At 49.1% G+C, this 25,606-nt stretch overlaps 1 protein-coding gene across 1 annotated transcript; it reads right to left on the bottom strand.

Moving 5' to 3' along the window:
* Nucleotides 1–1,716: 1,716 nt before the first annotated feature.
* On the bottom strand, nt 1,717–24,867 carry AHCY (adenosylhomocysteinase). The gene is made up of 10 exons (XM_027905643.1): nt 24,743–24,867; nt 23,047–23,237; nt 20,328–20,403; nt 18,356–18,508; nt 13,388–13,500; nt 10,368–10,575; nt 9,480–9,567; nt 8,503–8,620; nt 5,594–5,788; nt 1,717–2,649 (listed from the first exon to the last, which is right to left on the bottom strand). Exons 1-10 carry the CDS (start codon nt 24,768–24,770, stop codon nt 2,518–2,520), a joined length of 1,302 nt encoding a protein of 433 aa, XP_027761444.1. The 5' UTR covers nt 24,771–24,867; the 3' UTR covers nt 1,717–2,517.
* Between the last annotated feature and the right edge of the window lie 739 nt (nt 24,868–25,606).

Genomic DNA, 25,606 nt, shown 5'->3' with positions numbered 1-25,606 from the left:
ACCAGCTGAGCCCCTGTGTGGGGTTTGGGGCACAGACACCTACAGACACCAGGCTCTCCTTACTGCTGTTCTTCATTCCTGAGCTCCTGCTCAAACCACTGCAGATCAACCACAACGGGTCTGATCATCTGTATTTGGGGAATCTGGATGCTTGACCTCAGGCTAGACTGAACACCGAATTAACTGCATGTGGATTGAAAACAAACAAGGAGAAAAGAGCTAATGTCTTTGTCATGAGGGACCCAGAACTGACCCCCCAAGATTTGAGGTGGGGTCTCACTGGTGCCCAGGATAGGGGGACAATCCCTGCCCTGGTCCTGCTGGACACACTGTTTTTGATACAATCCAGGTGCTTTTGGTCTTCTTGCCCAGCTGGGCACACTTTTCCTTTAATGTGGATTGGACACCTGTTAAGAAACAAGCAGGGAGTCCCAGCAGGAAAGAGCAATATGCATTTTTCTTTTTACAGGAAATCAGCTGCTACACCAAAGGTCACATTTCAAAGTCTTGCACCCATTCTGGAAAGCTTCTGAAACGGAAGAGAAATCTGTACATTTTACTGTAAAGGTTATTCAAAGTTTCCCTTGAGTTCAAACTGAAGCCACACACGAGTTTGGCCAAAGTGAGAACAAAGATGACCCAGTTCAGGCTGAAGGTTGATAAGCTGGACCTAAAGAATGGGAAGTGCCCAAAAAGGGTTCAACAAAAATGTTCTGCGTGGCCCTGCATCACCTCTGCCAACCCCCAAGCCACGCTGCTGCAGCCAGCAGCAAACCACAACTGCACCTCAGGGAGTGGGAGGGAGTGGCCCTGGGAGGAGGACAGGGATGAGCCACAGATCTCCAGGTGAGCCTTCCTAGCCGAATTTTAAGAAGCCACGATCCAACAGTAGAATTACAAGCCTGTACTATAACAGCACAGATGTGCAGCTGAGAAAGGGGTTGAGAAAGTCCAGGTGGAGGAAACTAATGAAGAAAAAGGACAACACCAAGTCTTTATTTTTCTACTGCATTTGTTCCTCTACAGTGACACTTTCCAACATCATTATTGTGTCACAACTACATTTAGATTGTACTGCAGCTGTGCGTCTGTGTGGAACTCACTGTTTAGGTGTAGCTTAAAAGGATAATCCCCACTACTGATTATGGAATCATTTAGGTGGCTCTGTGAGACCCAAACTCAGTTGAAAATGGGGCTTTTTAGAGGTCAGTGCAAAACAAAGCAATGAAAAAAGCTGCATACTGAGCAGCACCTTGTTTGCTCATCCCCTTTTTTCCTCCTCCCAACAGTTCACACTCTACACCACGTTTTAATTGCTCACTGACATCACACCCAGGGCTTGGGCACCAATCTGAGAACTTTGAACATCTTCTAACATCATTCCAAACTTTTCATCTTCCTACATCCAGAAACAGAGGTGGCCTACAGGGCAGTGTTGACTGAAGGAGGACAGTGACAAGAAAGGACTTCCATGACATATATGGAGATAAATCTGTGTGGGCAGAGGGGAAGAGCAACTTTCCTGCAAGACTGAGCCCTGCAAATATTTCAGTAACCTGAGGAGCAGCTTTTCCCAGTTCCAGGACAAGATGCACAGCACTGGCTTTTGTCTTGAGGACACCCCAGGTGGAGACAAACATTTTCAGTAGCTTAAGGATCCCACAAAGGTGAACAAACCCATGGCACACCCCAAAGCATCTCACTGTACAAAACGAGTCAGGCCACAGTCAGATCTTTAATAAAAGCACTTTGAGTCAGTGACAAACATGATTCAGCAGACATGACAACTCAGAAAAATCACCTTGGGGGGAGCAGTGTGCTGCTGGTGTTTGCAGAGGATCCAACAAGGTGTCCCTAAACCCAACCATCCCCTCAGTGGCTTCTCAGCCCTTCACAACACACTAGAAGGCTGCTAAAAAAGTCTCTCTTGCCTCACTCTCCTCTAGTTAGTATGGAAGAAGCACAGAAAAGGGTCTTTGTTCTGACCAAAACTGACAGAGTAAAATTAACCCAGAAAAAAACACTCCAGCTCCAATCTCTGAATAGGAGATTAAGTTGATTTTAGAGGAGGGAGACCAAACAACCAGTTGCACAACAAGCACTTCAGCTAGGGCAGTAGTGGAAAGGGGCCTGGCACTGCCAGTGTCCCAGCAGGACCCATCTGACTGGAGCAGGGCATGGCAGAAAGCATCAGAACCGTTCCCCACCGCAGTGTGAGTCTGTTCAGAGCTGTCAGACCTGCATGACCAGACAACACATTTCCATTCAACCATCTTCTGTCCTGCTCCCCTTACTGGGACATCAGAAGCCAATAAAAGGACCCTAAGTAACCAAATTCTAATTCCAGCAGCCAGTGATCCTCCTCTAGTGAGGAGGCCCTGCAGCTCCCTTGGCAGGGGAGGGGTTGTGCAGCACTGAGAGGAGCATGGCAAAGGGCTTGCCCTCAGGAGCCCAGCACACACAGGAGCTTTGGAAGGTTGTATCCCTGCACTTTGGTCTTTGGGCAGTGCCACCTGCTCAGTATCTGTAGTGGTCTGGCTTGAAGGGCCCATCCCTCGACAAGCCCAGGTATTTGGCCTGTTTGTCACTCAGCTTCGTCAGCTTCACGCTCAGCTTGTCCAGGTGAGCAGCAGCCACAGCTTCATCCAGCTGGAAAACAACACACAGGGACAAGGATATTAGTGGGAACACGGTCCTGTTAGCCCAGGGACTCATGGTCAGCAGTGAGAAATGAGTATGTGGAAACCAAACCCAGCTCTTTTCCTGCCAACAGACCTGCTCTGAGCACAGAACTGCGTTCAGGTGCAAGAGCCTTGTGCTTCTGAGGGGAATCAAACTGAGCTTAAGTGAGACACAAAACTTAAAAGACAACCATGCCCATTTCAATCTCACACATTCACACCCATTCAACAAGTAAAGAACAGAGATCCAACTATTTGGAGATAAGAGTACCCAGGTTTGGTAGAATAATAAAGGCCCAGTCGTGTTTCCTCTACAAAGACACGTGGACATACCATTACAGACTCTCATCTTACAGAAGTATTACTAATACTGGAAAAAAATGTGTTTCCTTTCCAAATATACCATCTTAGGGGCACATGTGTTAGAAATCCATTCCAGAGGCACAAAGTCACTGACTCAGCAATGCTTGCATCTGTTGGCATTGTCCTCATGAAGAATAAAGCCAAGGCGGCCTGAAGGACACAGGTTTAGAAAGGTTGATGGAATTTCTTTATCCCAGAGGTGTCTGGCAGGTGTGCAAACTCAAGAGATGGAAAAATGGGCACAGTTAGAAGACAGGTGAATGCTCCAGGAGCAGAAGAGTCAGAAAACAAATAGCAGGATGGCAAAGGAGCTGCTGTGTCAGAGGGGGATGTACACAGAGGATCTTCAAAGGTACAAAGGACAGCATAAGGAGGGATCAAGCGCTGCTGAGTTACAACAGAAGGACAAGCTGGACCATTTGTAATTCCTGCAAAACACAATCAGTGCTAAGGAAACAGATGTAAGTTTAAACCCCAGCAGCACAGAAGAGATTGGTGGTATTTCCCCCGTGCCAGTTCAATACACGTGAATGATTCAATAACTAGTCCCAGGGACTGTGGCAACAAGCCACTACTCTGAAGTAATCCCACTGCAGTGAACCAGGAACAAAACTGCATCTGCTCAGAGCACAAATCACTGCAGCTCAACCTGCTCAGAACTGCCAACATCTGTTGAGAACCAGCAGAGCCAGAGAGGTGCAGGACAAAACCAGAAACGTAAGATGCAGTGGCAGAAGAATGTGGAAGGGAACCATGAAATCTACCTAACACCACTTAAGAGTCAGGAAAACCATGAAAGAAAGAAAAGCTAACTGGAAGGACTGTGTTTAGAAGGGAAACAGCTATTTAAGCTTAGTAGATCCTGCCAGAATGTCATGAAGAAAAAAAAAAACGGGGAGTTAAAAATTGGGTCTGGTGGAGTAGACTGACATATGAAGCTCTTATAGGTGTATTTCCAGCAAGTTTAAGACAGATCACACCCACTTGAAAAGGAACTGAGTCCCTGACAGTTCCCAGATAAGGTTTTCAAGCTGCACCACAGACCAGTTGTTTCACAGTTGCTTCAGCGTGGGGACTTCGAGACTTAGATGAAGATATCCACAAATTCAGATGAAGGTAAGCTGACATTCTCACCTTAAAAATCAAAGCTGAGCAGGACAGATTTGGTGCCAAGAACATGGAAACAACCATTTGCCTTGATTTCCAGGAACACACATTGCAGAAACATGTGCACATCTGTAGGGGCTGATCAAAGCAATGCCCTTGCACTCAAAGAAAGTGCAGTGTAAGGCATTTGGTAATTCTTAAGTTTTACATTTGGACCTCAAAGCAACTAGACAAAAAAAAAGGAAAGGCACTAGCCCAGAAAATTATCAGAGAAAGCTCTTTTGTTGGTTCTTGATGAGGGAACTGCTTTATTCTGAGAAAAGCCCTCTGTGAGGCACAGAGGGTCCAGAGTGTTGTGTCAGTGCATGACCCTGAGGAGATCACTGCCATATGCTCCACTAACATGCACCCCTGTGTTTAACTGCTCTGGGCATCACTTCCCCCTTCCAGCTCGAGTGTGCTTACTAAAACCTGTTCTCCAGGAAGAAAATTAAGCCACATTTTATTACCAACACTGGGCTGTCATTTTCAAGAGAACTGTCAACAAAACTGTTCCTTTGAAGAAAATTATGTGCCAGGTTGCTGATCCACTCCTACACTGCATTTCTGGTATGCTTTGCTTGATCCTTAATGGACGGGTCTGGAAGCTTAAGTCCTTCAGCAAACACCTAATCAGTGAGCCTAAACACACAAATTCTACTTCCCAAACGGAAAGCATTTTCACATTTGCTCTCACACCTGGTGGCACTCCAAAGGCAGCGGGATTTAACTCCAGCACCTTTTTCCATGACCATCTCAAATTCTCGGGCTTGTTTTGGAAAATTAAAACCAGGTTAGTTTTCTAAAAAGAATTTGTGAGTTATGATATGAACCAGATTTTTCCAAGAACAAAGAATACAGAGATAAGTTTAAAGAGAAACACAAGGGAATCTGTCATTAATATTTTGTGAAGCTTTCAGGACCAGACTGTGATAAGCTCTCTCAGGTGCAAATGGGACCCAGACTACCAACCAAGCAAAAGCGATTTACTGTCACTCCAGCTTCGGCTCTGCCCCACCAGAACTTTGCAGCTGGACAGGCATATGAAGGCTTGCTGTGAATGCTGACAGTCAGCAGAAGGAACAAGTTGGAACAATCAGAAGGAACAAGTTGGTTGGGAGAAGCTCCCTGAGTCCCCTCAGACAGGACCTCCCAACATCTCAGGGAAAAGTCCCACGTCAAGTCAAAAAGCGACCGAGTGCTCCCATCACAGGTCAGGCAAGTCCCAGTTCTGCACACCAGGTCAGCCCCAAAACACAGCCCACTGCAGAGTCAGCATGCCCAAAACACCCTCTGAGCAACAACATTCAGCAGAAAAACAAACTCAAGCACAACAAGACACGTCCGAACGACCGTATCTGAATGTGGCTTCCTCGCAAGCACCTTCTGCTGTTCCAACTCACCTTCTTTGGCAGGAAGTGGACCCCAACAGCGTACTTGTCACTGTGCGTCCAGAGCTCGATCTGTGCCAGCACCTGGTTGGTGAAGGAGTTGCTCATGACGAAGCTGGGGTGGCCCATGGCACAGCCCAGGTTGACCAGGCGGCCCTCGGCCAGCAGGATGATGTGCCGGCCGTTCCTCAGGGTGTATCGATCCACCTGGCAGAGGGGACAGCACAGCCCTGTCAGGACACACAGCAAGGACACCTGCACGGCTTGGGGGCCACCCACCCACACCACAGCCTGCCACTGGGCTTGCAAGACACTTTAATTACAACTGGGACACCCCCAGCCAGTGTTGGCAAAGCCTCCCAGACTTCCCAGCACATCAGTTTTGGCATCTGCTTCGTATTTAACCAGCTATCCAAGTCTTCTGGTTTGGCCACCTCCTGTTGTCCCAGCCAGCTGTGAAACCCAGTTCAGATGTGCCCAGTGGTGCCAGCTGGTGTGGAGGCACAGGGAAGAAGGAAGATCTGCATGCAGCAGTCCAGAGCCTCTGAATCTCATCCAGGGGAAGAGGCAGAGTCCTCACCCTGCTGGACGTCCCCTGGAAGTTCCTCCACTCCACAAGGCCCATCCACACCATAAACTGCCATGCTGGCTCCTGGTACCTTCCTCTGCTCTTGGGGTGGTCCTCTCCAGGCTGCCCTGGGGACAACAGGGCTCTGCACACACAGTCAGGTCTCAGGGGGGCTAAGTAGGCACATCTGTATGACAATCCCTCACAAATAGGTCACTTCATGTGAGCCTCCACTGCCTGGGCCAGATGGGGCACCTGCAGTGGTAAATTTAACTCTGCCCCTCCTTCATTCCCCTCACAGCTCTTCTCCCCCCTGCCTTCGCCCTGCAGGAGGTTGCAATATTAAAGTAATTAATGAAACAATATGGCCTGTAAGTAACAAGAACATTTAGTATTAACTGGTATTTATTGCTCCTGTCATGTCAAGCACTTGGAAATAGAGCACTTTGGAAATACTTGAAAGATAATCAAAGACCAACTTTTGACCAAACCTAATGCTTCAGGCCATTTATCTTCTGCTGGCACAGCACAGCAGCTGCAAAAGGCCTAAAAGGGTCTCTCCCCACAGCTGTATTTATACTTTAGAGACTAAAAGTTATTTAATATTAAGCTAAACACAGCATTTTCAATTTTATCATTAAAGCTCTGACCTGTAAATCAGATGTCATGTGGGATGAAGCTTTAATTGTAACAACACCAGCTTCTGAAAAGCCATCTTTGTGCAGGATTTTAGCAGAGATGTCAAGAACCAACCAATAAAAAATGTTGGTTTAGAACAGGTATTTTGCCTTCAGAGCAGGTCTGTGACCCTGCTATGCCTCGATCCCAGCATTATTGTCTATTTCTTGGGTTCACATAACAGATTATTGTGATTTCAGCACAACACAGGCAGGGTAAGAATGATCCCCACTGGGCAGTTATAGCTATTATGGATGATCACTCTCCAGTGGGGACCACCAGTGACAGTGCTCAGCCCACCCAAAAAAAAACCAACAAAAGGGCCATCAGGAGACTCTGGGAGGAATCAGCAAATCCCAGCTGCAGTAGGTGCAGTGCTATTTTCCCCAGTAAATCCTCTCAGCTCCAGCTCCCTGTGCATCAAGCAGAGACAGAGATGGGTCCACCCAGGGCTGTCAGAGGCACCTTCCTCAAACTTCAGCTGATGGATTTCAGGCAATCACACCTGTGGCAGCCTCAGCATGCTGGGAGCTGTGTTCTGTGAGCAGGAATCTCCTCTGCATCACTGAGCACCTGCTTGTGGCAGCAGCAGTCTAGAACAGAGGGTCAGGGCAGGATTTCTTCAGCACTAACCCTCATGGACAACCTTGAGCCCAATTCCATCCTTTTTGAAAGGTGTTTTTTTTTTTTTTTAAGCAGAAATTTGTTCCAGTTTTCACACCTGGCAAAAAAGCCACAGGGGAGTTAAGAAAACTGGAAGGGCAGATTGAGATCCAAGAGGTAGGTTTGGGTGTGGGCTTTGAAAAAAGTAGAAAACCTGCCCCACAGTCCTGCTATCAGCAAGCACACTCCCTCTTCAAAAGGTGACTGCAAGTGCCATGCCAAGTCAGACAAAGCCTGGATTGCTTTATGTGATGTTCTCCCCTCAATGCTGATACTACAAAACAGTTTTGATCTGGTTTAGTTTTGTTTCTCTGCTTTAGGACACACAGTTGGAAAGCTGAAATGTTTATCTCCCTGTTTTCCTTGTGGAGCTACAGCCACAGCTTAAAGTAAACACATGGTGGGAATGCCAGCTGAGCAAGGGTAAAACAAATCCCCTGCTCTGCCCACACATTCTGGGCTACACAGGTTTCCAAAATGAAGCCACCAAGTCTGGAACAGAACTCTGAGTTTGGCAGAGCTCCAGAAGAGCTTTCCTGAGGCTTGAATGCCAAAGGAAAAAAACAAATGCTTTGAAAACAAAGGGGTGTGAATATTTTCAAACCTTGACCCAATCCCAAATGACATTCCCTTAGGGCCAAGACTGTTCTGGTGCAGAGCAAGCAGCTTCCCAAGAGGAAAGTCAGATCAGCCACAGGGCAATCAGTGGGCTCTGTTCTAAACTTCTACAGGGTCTCTGATGTTTGCTCTGCATTCACCACCTAACTGGCTTTCTGAAGCAGAGCTCTGGCATAGCTTTCAGCTCAGGGCTATCAAAGCAAGCACATGTGCACACCTCCTCACCCCTCCCCAAACATCAAAGCTCACTCCCCTTGATGCAATGAACTGTCTGCACAATCACCACTCAGGGGTTGGCTCCTGTCTGCCAAGGAAGTAGGAACACATGGAGAAAGATGCATCCACAGGAGGTACAGAGCCTACACTGAGCCCTCGACAGCAAGGGCTGTCTCACCTGAGGTTTAACATTCACTGCCTCCACTGCATTGTCATTCAGCCACTTTGCATCAACCTCCACATCAAAATGGCCAATATTACACACGATGGCATCATCCTTCATCTGCTCAAAGTGCCTGCAAAAGAAAAACAGTCGTGTCAGAGGTTAACACGCAAAAGACTTGTCCTCCTCCTCCAGCAGCAGCAGATGCTCTGGCCCACAGCTCTGCTCAGGGACCAGGACAGGTGCCTGGATCACTGACTGCATCTGACTCTCACAGTTTGTGGGTCTGGGAAGTCTACTGGAAAAATCTCTCAAGCTTTTAGGGGAGGACACTTCCCAAGGATAGAAGAGCTTATATTTTCCCCAGTAGGGAAAGTAATACTGCTTTGTTTAATTGGTCAAAACAAATGCCTGCAGTTATTCTCCTTCCTACACAGAACTCATTTTCTCCACGAATCCAAAGTCTCCAGCAGTTTTACATCTCTAGGGACTAATGGGCTTATCACCTCCCACCTAATCTGATCTTCCATTACATATACAATCCCAATGGCAAGGAAAGGAAGGAGTTTGTGTGGAGCTGGGGCTATAGATTGAGTTGCAAGAAGCAGTAACAAAACACTGCAGAGCAGTTCGTTGAGAACAGGTTGGTTTCAAGGTTATGTGTACTCACAGATGAAACCACCTTCAACCTTTATCTGCCTCCTCTTCTGCTCCCATTTATGTGACCTAACATGGAATTTAGCCCTGATGTTCTCATTCTCCAGAATATTTCTCCCACCATGAGACAGAAACAATTGCAGTGGAACAACATCCAACAGAACTCAAAGACCAAAGGCCCAATTTCTCACTAAATTCACGCTAAATTCTGATGTCCAGAAGCGAGACTGTGTGCTCACCCTCACCATACTGCTGACATGTTACGATTACATAAAAAAACCCTCAAATCTAACTGTACAGGTGTGCTCTCACCAAAGCAAGTGGCTTGACCATACCTGCCCTGCACGATGTCAGTGCAACCTGTGGTGGTGACAAAGATGTTGCCCTCCTTGCAGGCCTCCTCCATGGTTGTAACTTCATAACCTGAGAGGAGAAAAAGTGATTTCTTTACCCAACAACCAGCATTTATTAACAAGTGGGATACAATCCTGGAAGGAGAAGAGTACAGAGAAAGAATGAGTACGAAGTCTTATCTACGAGTAAAAATCATAGACCTGATCTATGGATGATGTAAAGTAGTGGCATATTTGTCTTGCTGAATACCAAAGTATCATGAAAATATCCCTCCCTCACCTTTTCTAACCTGCAGAACTACACATTCAGTGTCTTATGTCCCCAGGGCTAATACCTGGCACAGCACACAGACTGGATTCAGGGGTGCAGATTGCAAAGGAAAGTGCACCCACAGCACCTGCAGGTCCTTCTCAGGTATGAGCAGAAATAGGATGACCTGTACCAAGAAGCCCAGTTACATGAGGCACCGACAGCTTCCAGAGCATGCCAGGAGCACAGCTGGAAAGGCAGAGAGCAGGGCACTGCCCTCCACAAACACCTACTGAGGGGGAGGCCTGGTGCTTTCACGTGGAGATATTCCAGTCAAGTCTAATCCCACACTGGAGCTGCCCAAACTGAGGATAACAAACCCCCTCAAAAGCAGGCTAAGAGCATTATGAAATGGGGCCTTACCCCAGTATGGTCTGAGCCCTTAACTCCAAACACATCTCCAAGGCCTCTAGTAATGAACTCCTTCCTTAACTGCAAGGAAAGAATTCCTACCCTCCCAATGGATTCAGCTCTACCCCAACAGAGGCAGGGCTGAAACCTTCCTGGCCAACTCCCATTTATTGCTCCCCGTGCAGGGATGCCCCTCCTGCAGCCCTCACCTTCCATGGCTGCCTGGAGGGCATTGATGGGGTCGATCTCAGTGATGATGACCCTGGCCCCGAAGCTCCGCAGGGCCTGGGCACAGCCCTTGCCCACGTCCCCGTAACCTGCCACCACCGCCACCTTGCCAGCAATCATCACGTCCGTGGCACGCTTGATGCCATCAATGAGGGACTCTCTGCAGCCATAGAGGTTGTCAAACTTGCTCTGAGGGAGAGGAAGGAGCAGTTTCAGAACAGGTCAAAGGCGCTCGAGTGAAATTTCCTCGCAGAAGGAAAATGGACTTATGCGCAAGATAAATACTTTAACCACCAGGAGGGATGGGAAGAAGGCAATCTGGTTTGATGGTTTCAATCTATGCAGTTACACCAGACACAGGCTTTGGCACATCCCTGGTAAAATGCATTTCATAAACACATCCTGTCTACTGAGCAGGGCTTGGACACGTTAGAAACCTGTTAACCTCAATTTATCAAGTGAAAGCACAAGCAATTCTTGTACACAGAGGTAGGTGTGAGTGCCCTAACCACATGTTCACCAGTTCTCTGCTGCTGTTTATCAGACAGTGAACTGAACCAAGTGCCAGAGGCAGGCAAAACACACCAGCAGAACCTTATCTCTGCAAGACATGCACTCTGCAGGGCAGCAAGCTGCCCACATAAATCACGAGAAAATGGTTCCTGCAGCCTGAGAAGATCAAAATTACATCTTCCCCCGTGAAGAGCTGACAGAGAACACTCTCAAGGCCTCACTATTGCCCAGATTTCAGAAAATCCAGCAAGTATCCATTCACAATATTGGTCTCTGCAATCAGGAACCCTTGGATTGCATCTCCTAATGCCCCATCACACAGCATCCTCCTGCTGTAACATTATCACATGAGATTAACAGCCAGACCCTCAAACCAAAACCACCCTGCTAAGTCAGATGTCAAATACAACTCACCCCTTGAACACCTTCCTAAACCCAGAAACACACACTGCTGTACTATTTTTGTGATGCTCCTTGTCCTTGGGCCTTTTGTTTTGACCAGGAGGAGGGGCTGTACAAACAGATTTCATTATCTGGAGAGTTACAGAAGCCAAGAATTTTTAAAATTCTGGCTACTAATGTTGTGCTGTGCTTCCCAACGAAGCAATACTAAGAATTCACCACTCACAGGAAAACCTCAACCATTCTGAGGTTCTCTGTGAGCAGGGACCCCCCCCCCTTGCAGCCGTGACTGGTGCCACATCAGGTGATGATGTTACAGCTTGGCTTTTCATCTACAGCTTACAACTGTAGATGGAAATAAATAAAAAATAAATGCAAACTCCACATTTAAAACTGTTGCTGCTGCTACTCCAATGCATTATCTGAGCAAGGAATAGCAGCAGGTCACTGCCAGCCTCAGAAGCTGGCCAAGGACCAGTGAGTAACAACTTATACCTCAGATCCAGAAGTTCCTGACTCAGTGTCTCCAAGTCTTAACACAGGCACATCTGCCATTGATATTTCAGAAAATTTGTGTTACTGATCCTTCAAACTCCAAAGCTAGTGCCAGCTGGCAATTTTCTTTCCTGCTCCCCTATCAGATTTTCCTTGCAGTATAAGCCTTCTTCTGGAGGAAAACAGCATGGTCAGATTGGACTCCTCACCACCGACTGCAATCAAAGCCTTCCAGGTGCCCCTGCATTCCCATGCTGGATACAGACATCTGTCCCCCCAAAAAAAAAAAATCACATTTGAGTGGCAGAAGGGAGGAACAGAACTGGCTGCTGCCTGCCTTCTCCCTCCAAACACTGGTACAGGAACCTGGCACCGACTGCCAAAAACTGGGAGAGCAGAATGTCAGCTCAGCTGCACATCATCCTCCCAGAGATCCGTAACTGTGGTTAGTACAAATCTTGTACTACATAAACACCAAACAGTACTTGAAAATAAGCACTTCTTTGGCACTGGAATAAAAGTGAGCTCAACCCAAAGCCACTCAAGAGGCTTTTACAGGAACATCTGAATTTCCGAATCTACTAAACAGCATTAATAGTTATTATGCAAGAGGCACAAATCTAGGTGAAAAGGATGTCAAGAAACAAGCATCTTCCAAGATCAACTGGATTCCAGCCCACTAGCTAGGAAATAAAAGTGTTGGGTGCATCTCAGTGAGCAGAAAGGAGATGCTCTCCAGACAGCACCGCAGAGAAAGGCAGGCCAAGCAGTCCGTGAGAACTGCCAGGAAAATGCTCACATGGGAACTCAAAATAGAATCAGCAGTTGGATTTAAAACCATCGAGATGCATAAACCTTAAATACACCTGAAATTCCCACTGTAATTCAGCTGCAGCCAAAAAGCACCAGTACCCTTTAAACACCACTCCAACTCATCCTCAGTTCACCAGGATTTATCCTGGGCAGCAGCAATAAGGCTAAGCCAGAGATAAACACCTCCTGCCCTGTCCTTTGAACTGCTGCTCACAGAGATCAGCCAGAGGCTGAGCAACCAACCTTGACCAGCCACAGGCTCATGCAGGTCACACTTTTTTCCAGCTGGTGCCTGACACTGGAATGGGCTGTCCAAGGAGGTGTCCCTGGAGGTGTTTAAGGGAAGACTGGACATGGCACAGTCTAGTGGACAAGGTGGTGTTGGGTCATAGGTTGGACTTGATGATCTCAGAGGTCTTTTCCAACCTCATTCATTCTGGAATTCTGTGTTCAAGAGTGTTGCAAGTGTTCCTTGCCTCAGGAGCTGACTGTGCCCCAGGAGCCATGATTCCCAAAGGGGTTTTCACATGATTAAAGAGCAGAAGAAATGCATGTCCTTATGTGCAAAAGAGCCCTTGATGTCCTGAGAATGGGGCATTTACAATGGCATGTCCCATTAGAGACATCATGGGCTCACTGCAAGGACATGGTGGGAATTTGCTCAGCACCAGGTCAGGAATAACCCAGCACGAGAAGGAAGACTTGCATGGGAATGGCAACATCCCAACCCCCAGCTGGTCAGAGGGCAGGACAGGGCAAAAGGCTCCGTGTGCATCACCTTGGTGACAGAGTCGTTAACGTTGATGGCTGGCACCTTCAGGGTCCCATTGGCCTTCATCTTGTACAGGTTGTGAACTCCAGTGGTTGTCTCTTCGGAAATACCTCTGATTCCTGTGGGGAGAGCAAAAGGATTCACCTTAGCTGGAGTGAATGCTGCTGCAAACCAGCATATACAGGTGATGGGAGCATCCTCCAGAGGCCTGAAGTTAAACAAACCCTTGGCAGGGAGCAGGGAAGAGACGAAAACCCTCATTTGGATCCTCAAACAGCAGTTTGAAACTTCAAGGATCTTCCCCCATGAGGTAATTTAAAAACAGCAGGACAAAATACTCTTTGAAGAAAAGAAAGAGACCAGCTCTTGATCAGGGAACCAAAAAGACTCCCACTCTATTTTCTCACAAAATGATCCTCTGCAAAAATGACAAGATGTTCACCTCAGTGATATTTCTCCAGCACAGTCCATTCTAGAAGGTGGCTTGAAAGGACATGATACCCAGACAACCACACTTAAAACTAAAGCACTTGGATCAGCTGGAGGGAAAAAAAAATAAATCAAATAGATAGCTCACCATTCCCCATCCTCCTGTTGTAATCTCCTTCAGCTCTGCCTAAACAGCCAACACCCCCCAAATCTGGATACTCACTAATCTGGAGCTGATTGAGATTCACAGGAAAAGAGGAACTATGAAAACCATGAATAAGAAGTTCCACACATAGCAGGAATCTCTGCAGAGGAGATACTGCCCCCTCCAGGCAAGCAACCTCTCCCACTGACCTCACGGAATAAGACTGACAGGATGTCCATCAGGAAAATAATTTTAGAGCCACTTTGACAGAAAAAAAACTCAAAGAAATAAACAACATTCATGAATTGTTCTGTTCATGCCCTTTTACTGGTGAAGCAGGTGACAGCCCAGGCTATCTCATGTGAGGGCACATGGACAGACACAAATATTTCTCCTTTTCATGTCATTTTCCTTAATTCCTCTCCCTCACTATATTTTCTCACACATTTTCTTTTCATCCACACTCTATCCACAGCCCTACTAGTGCTGCAAAAAGGTGAGTACTATCCTTTACACTTCCCAAATAACAGCAGGGAAGCCACAGGACTTGCCTGAGATCACCAGGCAGCAGCACTGGCAGAGCTCCCTGCCCACAGCCCAGCCCACACACCTCAACACCAACAGAACTTGTGGGATGAGTAAGAGGGAACCAACAACAACCACCCCCAGCAAAATCCCCCCAAATTATTAATGTAGTTTGTAAATTCTGGGCACAGAGGAGAAGTGTCCCAGTGTCACCACCTCCCCACACCCACCAAGACCCAGGAGAAATTTATAGGACAGGGTGACTGGATAACCCCCTCTCAGAACAGCAGAACAACCATCACTGTTGGGAGCAACAGCACCAGTGTCACCCCAGGGAAGGGACAAAAGCAGCAAGATCATGTGTGGATGTGGCACTTGGGGACAGGGGTCAGCACTGGGTCTGGCAGTGCTGGGGGATCAGTTGGACTCTGACCTTAAAGGTCTTTTCCAACCTAAAGGATTTTGTGATTGGCCCCTCCAGCTGGACAAAGGGGTCAGCCAGCCCAGGGGCCTGCAGGCTCCAGGGAGGCTCCTTGAGGACCCTGCAGGAACACCACAGGCTTGCAAGGAAGGCCAGAGGATGTGTTTCTGAGCCACAAACCTCTGAACCCTCCAGCACCCAGGGGTGCTGTGCCTCCCAGCCAGCAGAAGGCAGGAGGAAGGGGAAGGCAGGAAGGTTGCTTTGCCCCAACCCTTTGGGATTCACCTGCTTGGCTGGAACAGCCATGGATGGCAACAGCTGCCAAGAGCCCAGGGCACCCAGGCAAGAGGGAGGGAAGGGGAATCCCATGTTTATCCCAGAGTCCCTGATCCACAGCACAGCAGTGCCCTCCACACCCCCCATCCCAACATTCCCCCCAGGGCAGTCACACACAGGTGCTGAGTCTGGCCCAACCCCACCCTCCACTGCCTAAAAACAATCCAGCTGTGAGCTGCTCCAAGCCCAGGGGAGCAGCATGAACCAAGAACACCTTCTGTCCCAGCCTCTGAGTGCCATTCAATGTGGTTTTCACACCAGATTTTGGGCAGATGCCTCAGTGGAGCCTGAGACTGAGCCATGAGACCTCCACACCTGCCCAGCCCGGCAGGCAGAGGCAGCAGCACTCTGTGGCACATAAAGGAAATTAAATCAATGCCACTAGAGGGGAAGAGCTCGATTTGGTGGGCTTTTTTTTTTTTTTTTTTTATTTACAATGAGTGTGATTAAACACCGGCACAGGTTGCCCAGAGAGGTGGTGGATGCCCCATCCCTGGGAACATTCAAGGGGATCTGAGCAACATGAGTTGAGGTGTCCCTGAGCACTGCAGTGGAGTTGGACCAGAGGGCCTTTTAAAGGTCCCTCCCAACCCACACCATTCTGTGATTTTGTGATCAGGCCAACTGATCTCCAACAACTGTCTCACCACAGAGCCCCAGACAACCCCACTCCCCTGATGGTCACCTGCACAGGGAATGCATCCAGGCTTTGGCACATTCAGGGCTTCTTTGGAGGGGCCAGGACATTTAAAGAACATTGCCTCATGCACAGTGAAATGGAGCATCTGTAGTAAGTCTCCCAAAAGCATCAATGTTCTAGTGCAACTGCCTGGATCAAGCACATCCCTCCCCTCGTGAAGGAAACCTGTGGGAGGTCAGGGCAGGAACCTCCAGTTCAGACCTCCCCTCTCTCTTCTACTCTGGCAGCTGGAGGACACACACTCTTCATCCTTCCAGAGCTCTCCAGATGACATTCCTGAGCTTAGCACACTACCTGTAAATGGCACTAAGCAGATCTCCCATCTTGTATGCCAGCAGCTTCCCCTCTCTGAGGCCCAGGTGACATTTACAGCTGGTCTAAACCACTCTGCAGCTGCTCCAAGTGCTGCCTACACCTCTCGTGTTCAAAGCCTGAGGGATTCCAGGGACTGGAGAACAGAGAAGGGCAAGCAAAAGGTTGAATTAAATTGGAAAAGCCTTGCTGAGCTGCTTTGCTGCCTGGTATTTCTCACCTGAGAAAGGAGCAAACGTGAATCAATGGATCGCAAGTGATCCAATCTTCTCCATCCTTTTTTAACAGTGGACTTTCTCCCTTCCCACCTTTAGTTATCTTGGTATTAAGGGAATTTAGTTGAATGGAATAAGCCAGTGGTACAAAGGCCATTCTGCCCTCCAACAGCAGGCACCACCAAGGACAGGGGAAGCTTGCTGAGCAGCTCCACAGGTATTTAACACATCTCTTTGTTGAAGGAGGTCTAATTGTAACTGTTATTTGCACACTAGCGCTCCACTATTTAAATTAGGAGCAGCTGAAGCACAGAGAACAATTCCCTCTGAAATTAGCCCAGAAAATTTTTCCAGCCTTTAAATGGCACTTTGAGCTGCCTCGTTCCCAAATGTCTCCTGTGCTCACAACCAGCACACTTAACACACTCTACATACTCTGCTGATGTTACTCTTGTTCTGCCTCTCACCAAAGAGGTCAAATATCCCCACAAGCCCTCAGGATGTATTAGCCTCTATTATCTTCAAGAGGCATAAAAATGGATGCTACACAGCTCCAGAGGGCACAGGACAAACAAATGAGATCAAGGCTCTACTCAGTGGGTCCCATTCTGGAAGTTTTGCTGGTTCCAAGGAGTAATGGACTGGTAGGTAAAATAGATCAAGTCTGTCACCCTCTACAGAGATCAGTCTTAACTTACTGAACTGCTGCAAGGAGGCTTTTCAACTACAGCCAGTGCAGGTGGCCACACATTTTGGCAAGGGAAACGTTGACTGGTATGACATCCTGCCTACGCTCTCTGAAAACCCAGAGGAAGAGCCATTCCTATGAATTTAGGAAGCAAACCCAAGCCCTAGTGATGTTTTTATCAGAGGCAGATGGAGATGGATGCCAAGACATGAGACAGTTCAACAGCCATTGCCCTACTGCACCACATTATGCTGGTCCCTTCCACACCAGGAGCACAGACAAGCAAGGAGGAGCAAAGGATTGGAGGGGAGAAAGAAGCAGAAAGCAAGAGGGCTGGAAGTGTGAAAGCAACTCAGCTCCCCAGGAACAGGCACTACACACGGGCACGGCAGGGAAACAACCCTGCAAAACAGAGTGGGAACATGGAAAATGCCTTTTTTGGCCTCTTACAATGCCAGGAAGACAGAGAAACACGATCAGTTGTGGTATTCTTTGGCATCAAAACCATCAGAAAATCAAGGGGTCATGGACCTCAGACATGGGCAACCCAGGAAGCACAAGAGCTTTGATGGAAGAGAGAGAGGAGCCCAGCACAGCTGAGCAAAAACCAATGAAAACCTCTCATTACAGTTTAAATAACACAGAGATGTCGACTGTTGGATTACTAGTGACATCAGGCTGAGGATGAAGGAGAAAGTGAGGCCTGCCACAGAGGAAGTTTCCCTCTTCCTGGTGCTCCTTCCCCCACGAGCACATGGCAGAGCCCCAGACCCCTCTCACACAGCCCTACCCACAGATCTGCCACCTCCAGGCTGAAAACTGTTCCCTTTCTGAGGAAGGCTACAGGTTGTCATGACTTCACCCAGAGCTGCACTAAGAGGAAGGGGAAGAAAAGCATTAATGTTAAAGATATTAACTGCAAGCAGACACTGAGCAATTGTGGAATGCAGCCCTTTTCCAGGAAGCTTTTGGCGAGGCAGCAGAACCACACTGGTCATTCTCAGGCAATGGGCACTGTGAAGGATGGCCAGAAGGACAGGTCACTGGACCTTATGTACTGCAGAGCAGAGATGGAAACAGCTCCTGCAGGTAAGAGATTCTGGTCTTGGGCTGTCAGCAATTTTCCCAGCCTGTTTGCTCATGCCTGGTGGTGGAACAGCCTCCCAGGCAGAGCTTGTGCCTGACAAAACAAAACACAATCACCTTTCAGGAGCTGTGGGTACTTGGTATGAACGAGGTTGGTGAGATCTCCACCATCATCCAGGATCATGTTGAGGGGCTGCCCATCCTTGAAGTACAGGGTCTGCTCGATGCACCACAAATACTCCTCGTCGGTCTCCCCTTTCCAGGCAAACACTGTATGGGAACAAACACACCATCAGCCAGTTTCTTACTCAGCATGTAGTGAAGCAGCCAAAATATTTCATCAGCAGCTCTCAGTAGCAGCCAACAGATAGATAGATGATAATCTGTGCCTGCAGGCCAGAAAAGACATTTGTACTGAAAAAAAAAATCTCAGAACGAGCAAAGATTAAATCACTTTGCCTCCTGTTCCAGGACACAAACATGGTCAAAATTTTGAGACTTCACTGCTATCATTCTTCTTCCAGGTTAAGAAAGAGAAGGAAAAGTACACTAAAGCAGACTCACATCCACAACACCTCACTGGCTCCTCTAATACATCCCACATGACCAGGAATTAGAAATAGCCACTGGACATATTGGTACAGACAAATGAAAACACAACTACAGCAGTTTCTAGCACAGCAGAAAAAAGGGACCAGACTACGGCATGAGCTGAGCAGCAGAACATAAACTCTTCAGCAACTCTGAGTTTAAATTCTAGTCTCTAGCACAGCACTGAAACCCAAGCTGAGGTGCCTCACCTGCCCTGCACATCCAGCCCCAGCAAGTTGCTGCAACCACGGGCATGTTGTGTCTAGCAGGATTTGTCTTTCCAGGCATTTGGACTGGCTTCCTGCTATACTTGACCCTCAGTGGCACTCAGCCACTCAAACATACATTAGGCACGTTATTCACACCCCCCAAATTTGGCCAAATCGTCGTGTTTTCACTGTTTACACAGAAAACTAACCCTGAGCCATGAAGAGCCAATCATGCAACTGCCCTTTCTGAAGGAACGTGCATCATTATCTCATACTGTATCCGAAGCACCAGCGTTCCTCCAAGGCCTCAAATTCAGCATGGGAAGTGCAATATTAACAGAAAGAGCAAATTCCACAAAATGAGGACACCAAGGGCAGAGGTCAAACACTCAGACAAACACTCCACCTGTAAAGGGCTCTTTCATAACTAAAGGAGTTTTGAGTGTTGAGAGCAGTGAGGAAGACAACACCCAACACCTAAAGAGTTCCCCCTGGCCCTCTGACATCCCATGCCAGAGGCAATGCCTGAAGCTGGCAATGCCAGCTAAAGAAGGGAGCACTTTGTTGCCTTAGAATGCACCGCAGATTGGGAAAGACTTGTGGCAATAGTTAATTATAAGACACCTCCCAGAGCAGAGAACCAGGCTGCCAGAAATCAGATTCAGCCTCTGCCAACAGCTGGGCTCAGGAAATGCAGTTGCCAGCACACAGCCATGAGGATTTCTTGTCCTTAAGCTGAGCAACACAGCAGACAGCTTAATGTATTTATACTGATCCCTGAGGAACTGCTCTTCACTGGAAGGTGACAGTAACAAGACAGCAGCATCCTGATACACCACTTCAGGGATACCAGGCAGGAGGAGCACAGCTGGGCCAGCTCTAGCCTAAAAATACCTTGGGTCCTGACCCTGGCACTGTAAAGGGCACGTGGCAGTTCACTTCCCTTCCCCAGTCCCTGTTTAGCACAGAAAACTTGCTGGAAAGCACAAAACACCTCCAACTACACACGCCTACACACCAATCCATTTCTTTAATCACCAGCCCATTCAGTCATCTTAAGGAGCAGGCCTAGAGATGTAAGACACAGGCAGGCACTGCCACAGCCTTGGGTAGGAGTGCTGTGCCCAGGCTGATGCAATACAGCCTGAATCAAATGTCCTGGATGCTTCCAATGGGTTGTATCTGTCCTGAAGCTTTTTTGGAAGAGCTTGATGTGTACACAGTCGGATTTAGCAGGAACAGGCAGTACAAGCCCAACTCAGAGCCAAGCTGGAACATGGATAACTTACCAGGGATACCAGCTTTTGCAATAGCAGCTGCAGCGTGGTCCTGCGTGGAGAAAATGTTGCAGCTTGACCACTGTACCTGGAAAACAAGCCAAGTTTTGTTTGCTGAACAAAGTTCTGAGATATCAGGCACTCTCTACCACGCACAGGAGTTAAGAAAGGGAGCAAGAGCAGAAAGAAAGAAATTAGTGCAGATTCCTGCCTTTCTCACGAGCTCTGTGAAATGAAGGTGAAAACTAAGTGTGTGACTAAGCCAAGGAAAATAATGAGACTTTGGGAGAGAACGTAAGGGAGCTTTAGCTGTGCCACATATTCAGCCATCTCCTTGCTCATGAGTGCTTCTCCCAAACAGCCAGAGCACACTTGGGCTACAGACCTTCAGCAGGGTGGGTTTGGAAAGTTTTGGTCACTAAAGGTCAGATTTTCAGCACAGCCCTATAGCAAGTGTCCACTGAGGAATATGGACATGCAGCAACACACCTGCTGGCACTGACAGCAGTCAGAAATGCAGCTGAAACACTACACTCCATCAACAGGCATTCTCCAAGGTTATGCTCACCCACCTCCCACTCTGTGCTCCAGTCATGGAAGCTTTTCCAGCTGAGCTAAGAGTATTCCACAGATTTCACAACTAGGCTCAGGCACCTGGAAAAGCAACAGCAGGCTGCTGAATTGCGCTGAAAAGGATCTGCACACCTACTGCAGCTCCAACCACCACATCCCAGAGCCACACACGCCTCCCACTCTGCTCCCCACAGGGCTGACTGGCAGGTATTTTGTGTTCATTGGTGGCAGACCTTGAGGAGAGGGGGCAGCGAGGCACAGCCCCTCAGCCTGTTTGCAGATACACACAAACTTCATCAAGCAGTGACATCTCAAAGTAAGGGCTGCAGGAGGGCCCACCTCACCTGAGCCTACACAACCAACATTTGTGAGTGAAAACACACCAGGAAAGAGCACAGCAAAACTGCAACCATGACCTGAAGCACTGCACCTCCTCACCTGGGTTCTTGTAAGCTCCCCCCAGATCAATACAGATGACATCAGGAGGTGTCAGGACATTCAAAGTATACAGAATACCTACATATTGTTACATACCGAGCTGGATACAGACACAGGCCACACTAACTCTGCACCCCCAGATCTGTAACACCAGTTTGCGACACAGATCCTTGAATAACTGGCACACCTGATGGGCTCGGAGCCCCTGGTTATGAAAAGGATGTATATTTATTACAAATTCAGAACTTACACTCTTGAGGCACAGATTATTTATTCTGGCTTTGTTAACCCAGCCAAAAAAGGGACACCAAGGTTACTGTGCTGCAGTGAGTTACATACCCATGACGTAGGGTATGATCTCAGCTTCGTCCCTTCCTCCCTGGCACCAAAGTTCTGGTAGAATACGTGAACCAGGGCTGAATCCTAACTCAAGTCAAAGCCTAAACTAATCAGAGCATCTCAACAAGGAGCTCACACAGCACCACACACCTTAAAAGTGAACTAAGCACACAGCTGCCTGGGCCAGCCATCCTGGGATAGAGCAACCAACAGGAGCAGCAAGGAGCTTCCCAAATTTCAGTGGCTACTGCTCTCTTCCAAATCCTGTGGAAGGACAAGGGTTTCATACACGGAGTGGCTGGAACAAAGGCAAGACTGCACCTCCACAAAGCTCCCCTTCAGCACTGCACCACTTGCAACCACGGAACAGCTCTGACCAGGGTGAGGAAAACCTGCACAGCAGATTGTACCTTGCCCAGGCTGACCTGGCACAGTGTCCATACCTACTGCTTCCTCCTCTTTTTAAAGCAATACCACAGGTGCTACAGAGCAAACTTCCTCTTCTCCCAGTGCCTTTCCTTTACCATTGACACTGCTCAGTTCTGGACCGTTCCCAGGGAGGGATCCCATACAGGGCACCTCTGGGTAGCCTGAGTTCAGGCAGCTAAACTTCAGGAAGAAGGAATTTCAGGTCACACACAAACTTAACAATGCATCAGAGTTCCAGCCAGCTCCCTGCTCAGCACACAAGCAGTGCTCAGATGCCTGGCTCTCTTCATCCCTCTACAGTGAGCACTCAGTCATGATGTCTGGACTTGATTCAGCAAGTCAGGCCTGGGACACACGTCTGTAAATGGCTTTTAAGTATCTCAGTCTTTAATATGGACCAGAGTAACTGGTGCACAGTCACACATGCACCAAGTTCTAAGTCAGTGAGTCCCCAGCCCTCAGTCCCTGAGCCACACTGTATCCCTGCTGTTTTCCTGCACAGCTCAAGGGCAGCATGAGCTCTCAGAGAGCTTCATTAGATTTTGCTGACTTCACCAGGGCACAGTGTGGTTCTTAATACAGGCTAATCCGTGGTGAGGGCAGTGGCTCGAGCCAGCAGCAGCACTGCATGCCCCAGCACAGCAGGACAGCCTGGGGCACTGCACACTCGGCTGATAGAGCTGCTGCTGATGGAGCTGCTGCCACCACCCACCCACCCACCCACCTACCCAGCCCAAAACAGACACTCAGAGGTGCAGCTTGTCCAGGGGGGCACCACACCCCAGAGGTGCCCAGAGCACACACAGCAGGCTTTGTGCTTAAGGAGAGAAGACATAATCCATCCACAGGGGGATTGCAGCCTCTTCCGAAAAGAAAAGTAGAGCCAGGATTCCCGCGGGTGTTACACAAGCAGGAGCGGTGACCCAGCTGAAGGGGAAGCTCAGCTCGTTACCTCAGCCCCCAGGGCGATGAGGGTCTCGATGAGCACTGCTGTCTGCACCGTCATGTGCAGGCAGCCGGCGATGCGGGCACCCTTCAGGGGCTGGGAGCCAGAGTACATCTCCCTCATCTTCATCAGCCCCGGCATCTCATTCTCCGCGATCTCGATGGCCTTGCGACCCCAGTCTGCGAGGCTGATGTCGGCTGCAAGAGGAGCGGGACAGCTGTCAGAGTTTAAATAGCTGAGACCTTGGGATCCGTTCACACACTTGTGGGGAGGCACTGGCTGCAACAGCTGAGCAGCCAGCAACAGCTGGGGGAAAACTAGACCCTATTGCAGCTACTCCCTCCTTTTCTACTACTGTAAAAGGCTTTCAAATGAGTTTAGACCAGAGCTAAGAGCCCCTCTGGCAAAAAGCATGCTGCATGAGCATATTAATCAGCTGTGATCTAGTGCACAGACATCCTGAGGCCCATTAATTCAGTAGGCCACAGCCTTAAGCACCTCTTACAGACACTGCCTGAGTGTCCAACACTTCCTATAGAGACTGACTTCCACAGTATTTATTGACCTGCATGTGGGGAGGAACTGCCTGTATGGCAGAATGCTCCCTGAGAATGCACCAGGAGCTGTGGTTCCCCGGGGGAACTTTCCCCCTCCTCAAAGCAAAGCTGCAGGTCCTACCCCCTTGGATGCACAGAAGTTATTTTAAGGCACAGTAACTACCTTAGTTACCAGTCTTCTACCATAGATCCTTTTTACAAAGGCAGAAGTTCAGCAAAAAAAAATGAAGGCAGGCTTCTAACAGGCTACTCCACTCTCCACGTCTGACCCCAGCTTTAAAAACACAAGGGTCAAACAGGTAATGCCCAGGTGCATCAACCCCAGTGCCCCTCTTACTCGGTTTGCTCTTTCAGAGAATTCAGAAGATTCCACTTAGACCACGGTCAGATGCTTCTCTTTCACCCACCTCGTGAACAGAGGCCGTTTAAAGCACTGGGGAACACCAGGACTCTCAGTCAGGCTGGTGAGTTTAACACAGACACGCTAATTGCCTTTTGCTGCAGAACGAAGCCTGGGGCCGCTGAAGCTATTGCACGTGTTAGAGCTGACTGTACAACAACCAGGGTCTGAAAACTGCCCGAAAACAGGCAATGGAAGGACTGCGGAAACAAACACACCAAGAGGAGGCTGACCCTTATCCCTTCAGGGGCTCGGCAGCTTTACCGGGGCTGCTTAAAAAATATCCCGCAGTATTTTGGGTTCAGAGCCTCCACTGTAAATTATTTATGAATCTGAGCCTTAAAGACGAACGTTCTTCTCTCTGAATTCGGCCTCCGAGGACCACCCAACTCGTTCTAAAAATCGGAGTTCTTTGAGAATCTCAGCTCCACAAAAAAACACCCGCCAAAAAACCTTCCAGGGCACGTGAATCACAGCTCCCGGCCCGGGGAGCACTTCCACATTCACAGCCAAGCCCGCTCCCGCCAAGGGCTCCGAGCGGCGGCGGTGGAAGGGTGGGGGCTGCGGGGCAGGAGAGCGGCACCACCGCGGGGGAAACCCCTCCGGGAACCCCCCCCCGAGCCCCCCGTTCCCCGCCCCAGCGCAGGGGGGGCTCAGGCCCGGCTCCCCCGCGGGCAGGACCCGCTGAGGCCGCGCTCCCCGCCCCGGGGCAGCCCCGCGGGGCCGGCCCGGGGCTCGCACTCACCCACTTTGTAGGGCAGCCGGTCCGACATGGTGGAGCAGCGGGGCCGGGCGGCGGCAGCTGCAGTAGAAGGAGGAGGAGGCAGCTCAGGGCCCGCTTTAAGTAGAGGTGGCACCGCCTGCGTGAGGCGGGGCTGGGCCGCGCTTCCTCCGGGCTGCGGGCCCGCCTACCCCGGCATGGGTCGCACTCTGAACCGGCCCCGGCCCCGGCCCCGGCCCCAGAGGGTGTCCTGGTCCCACAATCTGCCCTGTCCTGTCCCCAGAACGTGCACCCCCAGTAGGGCCGCAGCCCCAGCTCCGCGGCCGGGCAGGCTCTGGCACCCGCTGCCACCCACCGGAGCCAGGCCAAGCCAGGACCCTATTTATAAGTATATAAATATATAAACATATAAACGTATAAATATATAAGCACATAAACATATAAATATATAAGTAAATATATATATAAATATATATATAAATAAATATATAAATATCTGTAGGGAGGGGTCAGGGGACGGACCAGGCTCTGCTCAGGGGGTGCAGAAATAGCACAAGCGGCCATGGGCAGAAACTGATGGCCAGGAAGTTCCACCGGAATATGGGGAAGAATTTCTCTCCTGTGCAGTGGCCGAGCACTGAACATAGACCAGAGAGGATGTGAAGTCTCCCTCAGTGGAGATATCCCAGACCCATCTGGACACAATGCTGTGTTATGTGCTCTGGGATGACCCTGCTGGAGCAGGGAGGAGGAACCAGGCGCCCCGCTGTGGTCCCTTCCAACCTGACCCATTCTGGGACTCTGGGACTTTGTGTCTGGAGCCACAGGAGGTCTCAGTGGGGCTCAGGACAGTGCCAGGACCGACCACGGAGCCACTGTGGGCACTGA

This window comes from Empidonax traillii, unplaced genomic scaffold, assembly GCF_003031625.1.
Source record: "Empidonax traillii isolate 1590-97213 ecotype Southwest subspecies unplaced genomic scaffold, ASM303162v1 scaffold1184:size321399, whole genome shotgun sequence".
NCBI classification, from domain to species: Eukaryota; Metazoa; Chordata; class Aves; order Passeriformes; family Tyrannidae; genus Empidonax; species Empidonax traillii.
This window is presented reverse-complemented; position numbering and strand designations above follow the sequence as displayed.